Raw genomic sequence first — 13,135 nt, 5'->3', positions numbered from 1 at the left:
CTAGCTATTACAAACAGTGGAAAATCCAGGATGGAATAATGACAATATTGTGGAAAGGATAGTTGCTAGTCATCATAGCCTTGGCAGCCAGAGACTGTGGCCGTGTGTGTGTGTGTGTGTGTGTGTGTGTGTGTGTGTGTGTGTGTGTGGGGGGGGTCAAAAGCTTTATCTGACTGCCTTTTCATTGTGCCTGTCTGCGAATCACCATCTCCACTATATGGTGAGTAGCAATTATCCTTTTCATAATATTGTCATTGCTACCTGTTATAAGTACAGAGCTATTCAAAAAGAAGGAACAGATGTCAAACATTTATTGCTTCCAAACTGCAAAAGATAGTAACACAATCCCAACATTCCTGGAAAGAGAATGTGATCACCAGTGTTACATGGCAAGTATCAAAACGGTGGCTCCATTTCCTGCTATACATGAAGCAACTGGTCTCTCATTATCGAATTCATAGCTTCAACAACGCGATGTCGCATACTTTGAAGACTGTCAGGCATAGGAGGGGATAAAAACACGTCTTTTACGTAACCCCACAGATATAAGTCATTGTGAGGTCTGGAGAACTGGGAGGCCACCAGCGAGGAAGTTCACCTTCTGCTCCTCTTCTTTCAATCGAACATACTGCAATGTTGTCACACAGGTAACATCGGGCGTGCTTAGAGAAATTAAGTGGGGCACCATCTTGCATGAGGATGAAGTCCTCTGAATCATCTTCCAAGTTGAGGAAATAACTAGTTTTGAAGCATGTCTACAAAGAATAGTCCGGTCACGGTCTTCTCCAAGACGAAGGAAGCATCAGCGCTAATTCAGCCGTGATTGTAACATCTACCTGGACTGTTCCAATTTCAAAGTTTTTTTTGTCCAGGAACTTTGGAATTATGGTGCTACCTTTTGTGATTTGGAAGATACAAACGTTTGAAATCTGTTCCTTCTTTTTGAATAGCAAAAACAAACAATAATAAACAATAAAAAACATACAATGGATTTAAAATAAGGGCACAAGTAATTTACTTCATAATAGATTCTTACTTTACATGCTAGGCGCATTCCTTCTACTTCATCATCTGTCAGACAGCGTATCTGTGCACTACTGCGAACAGCTTGTTCAGACAGTGGGACTCCTTCAGGATGATCTGCGTAATCAGGTCGTGGTATATGAGGTGGCACAATGCGCTTTGGACCTTGGGGATAAGGCCTCAGACGACCTGAAAAAATTGCACATTTTCACTTTCTAATTGCATTTTCCTTTCCACTGAATAGCATACACAAGTTTCTAAACCTCAGCTTTATAACATTTGGGAAAATTTTGTGATAAACAAAATGCAAAGGTAACAAAGTTTTTCTTCAGACAGACAACAGGGGGAGGGGGAACATTTAACAGAAATGCAATATAAAGTTATATAAATAGCTGAAACAGCTAGCTGGAGGAAACAGGCATATTTATGGTCTGGTCACTCATTAGTAATGCAACATATAAGATTTAAATATATTTTGTAAATCTGATCATCTTACGGAATAATGCATATGCCTCTCAATTTTTAGAAACTGCCACATAGTTGTCACTGATATTTAAAATGCTAGAGTCCCAACCAACAAGAGGGCTGCCCTTCTGTTTTAGAATGTAATTTGCACTGAGATAAAAACGGTATTTCCTGTAATTAGTATGAAACAAGTACTGAACATGGGTTGACCCAGCTGCCAATGTAGAGAACAGTGCACCTACAAACAAGTTGTTTGTTTTGGGAAAGGGACTTACTTTTAATTTTAATTATATGGTACGTGAGTTAAAGGAGGAGGAGGAGGACACAATCAACTTGTCACTTAAAAAGCTTTCTGTTTACTGTTCCTGTATCTAGCTGCTCAATTTCTGACTGATCCTTGCCCACCATCTCCTCTATGCCAAAGTACGAACATGAAGAGGGCAAACATAACACTACAGTTTTCTTCTCCAGCCAGTTCAGCAGGGCACTTGAGAAACCACAGAAATAAGTTCAATGTCTTTCAGTTAACATGTGCTGCACTCTAAAGCTCTGGTTGCACCAGAATGAACAAAAGCAACTGAGCATTCTCTCTAGTATAAACAGTAAACATATGTGAGCAAAAAACATTTGGTCATGTTCAGATCACGTTTGCAGTGCTAACTTGCGTTATGCTGGCCATTGGTCTTTCTGTAAGTCAGTAAATGAAGTTTGCATGTTCTTTGTTTGGTGCTTGCAGCACAGAGAGCATTTGTTAGCTTTGTGCAAAAACCAATTTTGTTCTTTAATGTGAGTTGCATGAGAAATGGAGTGATATGAAGAACATAATGTTGCAGATTAAAGAGAGAGATCACAGGTGCTGGTGGGCTCCAACAGATCCACAGTACGAAAGTCCAAATAAAAGGAAAAATGCTTGGTAGAAATTCCTGATGCATTATGTACAACTGGGAGCATCAGATAGATAGTAAATTCATTAGCAGATTCCATTAGGCTACTATTGCGTGAAGAGCCAAGCATTTGTATTCCATTTTTATTGAAATGGAACAGCACAGTAAATTTCCTTGACAGCAAACAATTATGAATATGTAAACATTAATCTTGTTACATTTTGATAACATAAAATTAAAAATATAAATAAAGACCTGATCGTTCTCATAGCTTACATTTAAGGTAACTATAACAACACCACATATCACTGCTTTTTTAGGAGTTTTTGATGAAATAAGCAAAGAAATAAATAAAAATTTCCTGCAATCACACTATCTACCTCCAATAAATTATACATGACATATTATTATATAGCAATTGTGAGTTTGTACGTATATTTCACAGTACGTTAATCTGGCTTTATTGGCATTCAATTCTTATATGTACTTCAGTAACATACTTTACTGCTTCACAAATGTCACTACAGCCATCAGGAACTAGCTGAGGTATAGCAGCTACTGAAATGCGAAACAGTTACTAATGTAACTGTCTCCAGACAGTAAGAACCAGAGTTTAAATGCTAGCCTTTCTTAAGGTTATGTTGCTCATCAGTGATTAGTGCCCTGCTTTATAATTTACCCCTTGATTGTAAGCCTGCAAAAAGTGTCAACTGACATACATGCAAGATTTTCGAATAATGTTAAGAAGGGCTGGAGCTACAATTCAGTGACTCTACACCCATCACTCACGTAAAAATTCAGATAGCTACATACGTTCTTCTTCCCCTACTCTGTTTTGCTTATGTCAAATGCGAGTTTATTATGAATGACTGAAGCAATTACATACATTCACTGTAGCTTCATTAATTGACTTATTTCACAAAACTCAACACTCATTCAGAAGAACTCAAAAAGTCTTATTGTTGCATCCACACTTCAGATTTCTGCCTTGAGAGCGCACCACTGAGCAGTAAGGCAAGATGGCAACAGGCGCCAAGAAAGCTTATGTTGCTTGAAACGCATTCACATCAGTCTGCTGCAACAGTGCAACAACACTTCTGAATGAAATTCAACAAAAATTCACCGACTGCCAATTCCACTCTGCGGTTGTATGCACAGTTCATAGCTTGACAATGCCTCTGCAAGGTTCTGTGCAGTCTCACGGTATAAAGTTTATGGTCTCTCTTCTATGGTAACACAGTTATGGGACACACATATCTGGACATACTAGAAAATTGGCTCAGGCCACAACCGGGGACCTACAGTGTGGATTTCATCTTCAACAGGGTGGTGCTTCACTACAATGATGTTCGTGAATTCTTAAACAGGAAATTGAGAAACCGATGGATCAGTCGTGGTGGGGCTGATGATCAGCAGTTCATATCACGATCTCCATGTCCCACCGCGCCCCAGCCCCACCCCTCCCCCTCTTACTTAACCCCCTGTAACTTTGTATGGAGGTATGTTGAAGTTTCAGTTTTTATGCTGCTTCTACCAACAACCCTATCAAAACTGTGACGTCACATCAACAGTGCTTTTGAACAGATTGATAGGGTCATGCTGGGCAGGGAGAACTTTTATTATTGACTTGATATCTTCTGGATCGGCAGGAGGGAGGAGGGCGGGTTACATATGGAGCACTTACTGTATGTATGTAAATAAATAAATAGAGTTTTTCTATCCGAGTGCACAGCCCTGTGACAATATGTCATACAGCTACAGTGAATCTGAGAAATCAATTCAATCATTTATAATAACCGTGTACAGTGCACTCGCTGTGCAAAATAAACCTACCTGAATACCAGAATTCTGCATCACACTTAACTATTGTGGCATCAAGTGAAACTTTTGTGATGATTATTACTGTCAAAAAAACAATAACACAGTGAATGTAGGGTTGGCACAGTATGCTTATTCTCTTGTGTTTTCTTCCATTGCCTCCAGTGTACCATTTGTTAACAGGTAGACAAACGGCAGTGAACACTGATGAAAGTCATCAATTGCTCATTCACTTCTGCCCACTTCCATTCATTCTGGTGTAAATGAAGTTTACCAGGTGTTTCACGAACTGAAAGCAACCATTCACAGATATTCATCCAATGGACTCACACTATCATTCATTTCCTAAATTAGCCCATTCCTGTGAATATTCAGTTCAAAGACAACTTTTTTTTTAAAGAGTGAAAAGCATAAAAACTGTTTTGTTCCACTAATATTTCTTTATTACAAACTGGTTAACAGGTTATGAGCCTTCATCAAATAATTACCTAGTGCCCACAAAGGACACTAGTGTGCAGAGAACCAAACACTCAAAACTGAAACTATTAACAACACACAGCATTACAAGAAATACCAAAAAGGTAAGTCATTAAGTCAACACTTGTGTTATGTTTTTAATACAATTAATACAATAGTAAATGGATTTACTTACTATTATGTAATGCAATTGAACAGAATAAAAAATTGAGACGTGATAAAGTACGGTGTAAATAGGTAATAATGAATTCACAGGTTACTGGATATTATGTAAGATTGTAAAGCATACAGCCTGTATGAATTTAGTGTGAATGTAAGAGAGGAGAGAACAAGCAGAATAAATTATGTATCCCAGGATATTTCTCCCCGTACAACTGTTACTGACCACAAATTGCAGTATGATTATAAGGAACATATAAAAACCAAATTCCAGCAAAGTATCTACATTATGTCACCACTGTTCAAGTACAACACGAATTCCATCAATATTCCAACAAAACTGCCGCCTTATAATTTTGTAAGTGAAACATAAAAACTGCTGAAGTAGGGTGCTTACATAAAGGCTCTTAACGGGCATAAAATTAGACAGTAAATGGATAAGGGAAGTATGTGCTTTCAACTCTAACGGATCCTACCTTTAATTAGTATGGACTAATTTTCTAAACACTGTGTGTTATTCAGCAATGATTACATGAAGACTTACAAGTTACTATTGTTGCAAGGATTACCCCTTTGAAATAATATAAACAAAATGAAGTATTTCAAAGTTCGATGAAAACTGTAAGAATTTGAAGAGGATGACAACATTGTGCCACTTTTAAACCCTTAAGCGGTCATATGGGGTGTTCAGAACACCCCAGTCATCCTTATTGATGGATTATTACATAACAGATATGAGTATAACATCTTGTTCTTTGGTACCTTTCTAGGACATAATATGAAAGCTTTGAGTAACAATAGAATCTACAATGGAAGCGCCAAGTTCCAAGAAAACAGGCAACAATGTGCCTTGGGGTGTTGTCGGCACCCGGCGCGACTCTGTATGTTGCAGTGCTGCGAGAAAGCGCACAGTTGTGTTCTGTAGCAGCTACTTTTATTTTGTCGCTCTGTGCAGTTAAAACAGCTATGGATAATTACGAAAGAGTGTGGAAGCTTCTGGAAGGAGAAGAGGACGAGGAGGACACAGACAGTTGTGAAGTTCTCTCTCATCACTGTGACACAGAAACCGTGGATGAAGACAACCTGGAACTGGAACCGCAAGTAAGTGCAGCAGATAATGAAGCAAGCATGATTTTTGTATTGGTAAGGATAAGATTACAAAATGGATGAAAAGCTGTCGTAGTCGCAATGTAATAACTAGAAGCATAGACCTCATAATTCATCTCCCTGGTGAAATTCTGCGTGACCACATAAGAGGTTACGGGTACAAACGAGGGAGGGAGGGGGGGGGGGGGGGAGGGGGGGGGGGGAATGCAGTGAAGATACAGTCATATTATTATTATTATTATTATTATTATTATTTCTTTCCTTTCTCAGATGTTATGTCTGTTGTTATTATTATTATTATTATTATTATTATTTCTCTACCCTCTCAGACGCCACGTCTGGTCAAAAATGGAAAGTGACACGGACCTTGATCAAGCGCGACTTCCTTTTAACTGTACAGTATATGTTACATTGCATTTAGGAACTTTCGGGTAATTGAACATGTATCAATAATTACAGATTTCTGTAGTTGTATGTATACGTTTGGATGTAGCTGTATTGCGTTGATGTACTGGTGGATACCGTGTGGTATGACTCCTGTAGTTGATAGTATAATTGGTATAATGTCAACTTTATCCTGATGCCACATGTCCTTGACTTCCTCAGCCAGTTGGATGTATTTTTCAATTTTTTCTCCTGTTTTCTTCTGTATATTTGTTGTATTGGGTATGGATATTTCGATTAGTCGTGTTAATTTCTTCTTTTTATTGGTGAGTATGATGTCAGGTTTGTTATGTGGTGTTGTTTTATCTGTTATAGTGGTTCTGTCCCAGTATAATTTGTATTCATCATTCTCCAGTACATTTTGTGGTGCATACTTGTATGTGGGAACGTGTTGTTTTATAAGTTTATGTTGTAAGGCAAGCTGTTGATGCATTATTTTTGCTACATTGTCATGTCTTCTGGGGTATTCTGTATTTGCTAGTATTGTACATCCGCTTGTGATGTGATCTACTGTTTCTATTTGTTGTTTGCAATTCTGCATTTATCTGTTGTGGTATTGGGATCTTTAATAATATGCTTGCTGTAATATCTGGTGTTTATTGTTTGATCCTGTATTGCAATCATGAATCTTTCTGTTGCTGAATGTATGTGATGTATTCTATATTTGTGGCATTGTGAACGTGTAAGTGTATTGAGTGCTTCTAGGTCTGTGTTACTCCATTTCACTACTACAAATGAGTAGGTCAATATTGGTAGAACGTAAGTATTTATAGCTTTTGTCTTGTTTCTTGGTGTCCATTCTGTTTTCAGTATTTTTGTTAGTCTTTGTCTATATTTTTCTTTTAGTTCTTCTCTAATATTTGTATTATCTATTCCTATTTTTTGTCTGTATCCTAGATATTTATAGGCATCTATTTTTTCCATCGCTTCTATGCAGTCGTTGTGGTTATCCAATATGTAATCTTCTTGTTTAGTGTGTTTTCCCTTGACTATGCTATTTTTCTTACATTTGTCTGTTCCAAAAGCCATATTTATATCATTCTGTTATCTTTAGTAATTGGTTGAGTTGTTGATTGGTTGCTGCCAGCAGTTTTAGATCATCCATGTATAGCAAATGTGTGATTTTGTGTGGGTATGTTCCAGTAATATTATATCCATAATTTGTACTATGTAGCAAGTTGGATAGTGGGTTCAGGGCAAGGCAGAACCAGAAAGGACTTAATGAGTCTCCTTGGTATATTCCACGCTTAATCTGTATTGGCTGTGATGTGATATTATTTGAATTTGATTGGATATTAAGTGTGGTTTTCCAATTTTTCATTACTATGTTTAGGAACTGTATCAATTTAGGAACTACTTGGTATATTTCCAATGTTTGTAGTAACCATGAGTGGGGTACACTATGGAAAGCTTTTCGGTAATCAATGTATGCGTAGTGTAGCGACCTTTGTTTAGTTTTAGCTAGATATGTCACCTCTGCATCTTTTATCAGTTGCTCTTTACATCCTCATGCTCATTTGCAACAGCCATTTTGTTCTTCATTTATAATTTTGTTCTGTGTTGTATGTGTCACTAATTTCTGTGTAATGACTGTAGTTAATATATTGTGTATTGTTGGTAGGCATGTTATGGGGCGATATTTAGCTGGGTTTGCTGTGTCTGCTTGATCTTTAGGTTTCAGATAAGTTATTCCATGCGTAAGTGTATCAGGGAATGTGTATGGGTCTGCAATGTAACTGTTAAATAATTTAGTTAGATGTGAATGTGTTGAGGTGAACTTCTTTACCCAGAAGTTTGCTATTTTATCTTTTCCAGGGGCTTTCCAATTGTGAGTAGAATTAATTGCTTGGGTGACTTCATGTTGCAAAATTATCACTTCAGGCATTTGTGGTATCATCTTTTATGTGTGTGTTTCTGCTTGTATCCATCGTGCATGTTCGTTATGTTGTACCGGGTTTGACCATATGTTGCTCCAGAAGTGTTCCATGTCTGTTAAATTTGGTGAATTGTCTATTTTAATGTGTGTGTTATCTATTGTCTGGTAAAATTTCTTTTGGTTTGTGTTGAATCTTTGGTTTTGTTTCCTTCTATTTTCACTTTTATGGTATCTTCCAAGTCGTTTGGCCAATGCTTGTAATTTCTGCTTTGTTTCATCTAATTGCTCTATCGCTTCTTGTTGTGAGATTTTACCTAACCTTTTTCGTTTTTTTCTGACATTTCGTTTCTTATAAATTGTGTTAGCTGTCCGATGTCTTTTCTCAGTTTTTCTATTCTGATCTGCAGCCTGTGTTGCCATGCTGGTTTTGTGGGTTTCTTCTGCGTGTTGGTTGGTTCTGATCTCTGCCTAGTGTGTATATTTAGTGTAGTGAGTGCTCCTATATAAACCAGTAGTTGTAACTCTCCCATAATTGTATATCTTTTATTTTGTTGTGTATGATTGTGTTGATAGTTTTTATTGTTGTTTCGACTTGTGGGTTATTTGGCGGTCTATGCAAGAATGGTCTAATGCCTGTATTTGTGTCTTTGTATTCTATATATGTCAGCTGAAATTTTTCTTCTATATCTAACATGTGTGTCACTTCGTGTTCTATTTGTGCCTGTTCTGGTGGCTGTCTTAAGATTTCGTTTTCCTCTGATTGTTTATTTGATGTGTGTTGTTCTTTGTTTGTTTGCTCTGGGATGTTTGAGTCCATTACTGTATTTTCTTCTTCTTCTTCTTCTTCTTCTTCTTCTTCTTCTTCTTCTTCTTCTGATTGCATATTATTTTCTTCCAGTATTTGTTGTATTTGTTTTTTGATGTCTTCTAATTCTGACTGGGGTATCCTGTTATTTTTGATTATTACTCGTATCTGATCAGCTAGTCGTCGTTCTGTTAAAATTTTAATTCTGGGTATCTGGTAATAAATGTTGTGTACACTTGTGATCTGTATCCAGTTGTGTTGGCTCCTAGGTCTGTTGCTTGGTAGTAAGAGTACATTAGGTGTCGATTAACTTCAGCTGACCATCTCATCCTCTGTCTTTGTTTTCCTTCTAGGGTGGTTGCAGGAAGCATATCCTGCAAAACACCTCTATTTGGATTTAAATCATTTTCCAGTTGGCTAGCAGTGTCGTTACCATTGTGGACGGGCATAGTGTTCAAGCGCCGTCCCCGACCATGACGGCGCTTGTCCGAGGCTTCTTTAGTTCTGTCCTGAACCAACTAATCACACTAATAGGGGGGTTAGCCCTATTGGTGGTTTGTTCTTTTCGTCGCCTTTTACGACTGGCAGAACATACCGGAGGCCTATTCTTTTCCCGGGCCTCCATGGGGTTTACTACTACTACTACTACTATTACTATTATCTCCTTCACTTTCTCAGACGTTAAGTCCGGTTAAAAATGGAGTGACGCGGACCTTGATCAAGCGTGACTTCCTTTTAACTGTACGGTATGTGTTATATTGCATTTAGGAACTTTTGGGTAATTGAACATGTATCAATAATTACAGATTTCTGTAGTTGTATATATACGTTTGGATGTAGCTGTATTGCGTTGATGTACTGGTAGATATTGTGTGGTATGACTCCTGTAGTTGATAGTATAATCGGTATGATGTCAACTTTATCCTGATGCCACATGTCTTTAACTTCCTCAGCCAGTAGAATGTACTTTTGAATTTTTTCTCCTGTTTTCTTCTGTATATTTTTTTGTATTGGGTATGGATATTTCGATTAATTGTGTTAATTTCTTCTTTTTATTGGTGAGTATGATGTCAGGTTTGTTATGTGGTGGTGTTTTATCTGTTATAATGGTTCTGTTCCAGTATAATTTGTATTCATCATTCTCCAGTACATTTTGTGGTGCATACTTGTATGTGGGAACGTGTTGTTTTATTAGTTTATGTTGTATGGCAAGCTGTTGATGTATTATTTTTGCTACATTGTCATGTCTTCTGAGGTATTCTGTATTTGCTAGTATTGTACATCCGCTTGTGATGTGATCTACTGTTTCTATTTGTTGTTTGCAAAGTCTGCATTTATCTGTTGTGGTATTGGGATCTTTAATAATATGCTTGTTGTAATATCTGGTGTTTATTGTTTGATCCTGTATTGCAATCATGAATCCTTCCATCTCACTGTATATATTGCCTTTTCTGAGCCATGTGTTGGATGCGTCTTGATCGATGTGTGGCTGTGTTAGATGATACAGGTGCTTGCCATGTAGTGTTTTCTTTTTCCAATTTTCTTTCTTTGTATCTGTTGATGTTATGTGATCTAAAGGGTTGTAGAAGTGGTTATGAAATTGCAGTGGTGTAGCCGATGTATTTATATGAGTGATTGCTTTGTGTATTTTGCTAGTTTCTGCTCGTTCTAGAAAGAATTTTCTTAAATTGTCTACCTGTCCGTAATGTAGGTTTTTTATGTCGATAAATCCCCTTCCTCCTTCCTTTCTGCTTAATGTGAATCTTTCTGTTGCTGAATGTATGTGATGTATTCTACATTTGTGGCATTGTGATCGTGTAAGTGTATGGAGTGCTTCTAGGTCTGTGTTACTCCACTTCACTACTCCAAATGAGTAGGTCAATATTGGTATGGCATAAGTATTTATAGCTTTTGTCTTGTTTCTTGCTGTCAATTCTGTTTTCAGTATTTTTGTTAGTCTTTGTCTATATTTTTCTTTTAGTTCTTCTCTAATATTTGTATTATCTATTCCTATTTTTTGTCTGTATCCTAGATATTTATAGGCATCTGTTTTTTCAATCGCTTCTATGCAGTTGCTGTGGTTATCCAATATGTAATCTTCTTGTGTAGTGTGTTTTCCCTTGACTATGCTATTTTTCTTACATTTGTCTGTTCCAAAAGCCATATTTATATCATTGCTGAATCCTTCTGTTATCTTTAGTAATTGGTTGAGTTGTTGATTTGTTGCTGGCAGTAGTTTTAGATCATCTATGTATAGCAAATGTGTGATTTTGTGTGGGTATGTTCAAGTAATATTGTATCCATAATTTGTATTATTTAGCATGTTGGATAGTGGGTTCAGAGCAAGGCAGAACCAGAAAGGACTTATTGAGTCTCCTTGGTATATTCCACACTTAATCTGTATTGGCTGTGATGTGATATTATTTGAATTTGTTTGGATATTAAGTGTGGTTTTCCAATTTTTCATGGCCTACTATTATTATTATTATTATTATTATTATTATTATTATTAGTGATAAGGAGTGAAAGTTGTCATAAGTGAAGAAAACTTGTCAAGAAAATTAGTTACCCCAGGAGACATCACATACTGTAGAAGGCCATTCTCAGCGTTAATAATGATCTCAGTTCAATGACTTACAGTCCACAGGTTTCTTCAGGTACACCACATCCGCCTAAAGGGTAAGACTTACCAAATTGCAAGAACCTTAATTCACGTGTTTCACCCATTGTTTCAAATAGTTCCAGACATTTTCTAGGGGGATCATCTTTGATTATTTACTGGGCTTATCAAGATACGGTAGGGTGCCCAAATGTTTTTCTATGTGTAGTCCTGGGGAGATGGCTGTTGTCATCCTGGAAAATGGGAGTGTCCACATCATACCCATGAAGATGTGGTAACCTGAATGTGTTGGCCCAAGGCATGGTACAAAAAACAAGTACTAAGCAAGTAAGAGAAAGCTCGAAAGGTGGAAGGAATTTACTAAAGGGCAATGCAAAGAAAATGAAACTTAACACAGTATTAACACAAGAGGAAGTAAATTAATATGAAATGAGAAATCCAATACCGCAAGAAAAACTTGACGGAGCTCTGAAAGCCTCTGGAGTAAATGGCATTCCCTCAGTATTATTGAGATCATTGGGAGAGCCCACCACAACACACCTCATCCATGTTTGCAAGATATATAAGACAGGCAAAATACCATTAGACTTCAAGAAGAATGTGACAATCCCTGTTCCAAAGAAAGCTGGTGCTGACTTGTTAACATCGCCAAATCATAAGTTTATAGAAGACATTTGTGCAAAATAGTGACGTATTTATAAAACAATGGAAAATCGGTAAAGGTTGACCCTGAGGATGAACAGTTTGGATTCTAGACAAATGTATCACTTGAGGGAATAATGGCCCTATCTCTCATCTTAGAAGACAGGCTGAAGAAAGGTAAACCTAGATTCATAGCATTCACAGACTTAAGCTCTGAATGTAACACAGGTAAATGCAGAGAGGAAGAAGTTATCTGCAACTTGTACTCAAGCCAGATTGCAGTTACAATGGTTGAAGGACAGGAAAGGAAAACAACAATTAAGAAGGGAGTGAGATAGGGTTGTAGCCTTCCTCCAATGTTATTCAATCCGTACTTTCAGCAAGCAGTAAAGACGAGCAACAAGAAATCTGAATAAGGAAGTAAAGTTCGAGGAGAAAAATTACAAACTTTGCAGTTTGGTGAAGACATTTTAATTCTGTTCATGACATCAAATGGCAGTTGAGTGGAAAGAGCAGTGTCTCAAAAAGATGCCAGGTGAATATCACTGAAAGGGAAACAAGGTTACTGGAATTTAGTCGAATTAAATCAAGTGATGCTGGCAGACTGCAAAATGATACGCTAAAAACTGTCGATGAATTCTGCTATTTGGGCAGAAAATTAACTGAATATGGCTGTAGTAGAGAATAAAAAATGCAGACTGGCTATAGCAACAAAAATGTTGCTGAAAAAGAGCAATTTGTTTAAGTTGAATATAAAGTTAGTTGTTAGAAACTCTTTCCCAAGATGGTGTGTAGTATTGTACAGGAGTGAAATG

General features: G+C 37.2%; 1 protein-coding gene across 1 annotated transcript in view; it reads right to left on the bottom strand.

Annotated features, from left to right (window-relative positions):
- LOC124602474 (methionine aminopeptidase 1) overlaps positions 1-13,135 on the bottom strand; it is a 114,710-nt gene that overhangs the window by 38,184 nt on the left and 63,391 nt on the right. Inside the window, exon 4 of the mRNA XM_047136323.1 lies at positions 1,037-1,212. Coding sequence (XP_046992279.1) covers positions 1,037-1,212 — 176 coding nt within the window. The remainder of the gene's footprint in view (positions 1-1,036; positions 1,213-13,135) is intronic.

Source organism: Schistocerca americana, chromosome 1 (assembly GCF_021461395.2).
Source record: "Schistocerca americana isolate TAMUIC-IGC-003095 chromosome 1, iqSchAmer2.1, whole genome shotgun sequence".
NCBI lineage: Eukaryota > Metazoa > Arthropoda > Insecta > Orthoptera > Acrididae > Schistocerca > Schistocerca americana.
This window is presented reverse-complemented; position numbering and strand designations above follow the sequence as displayed.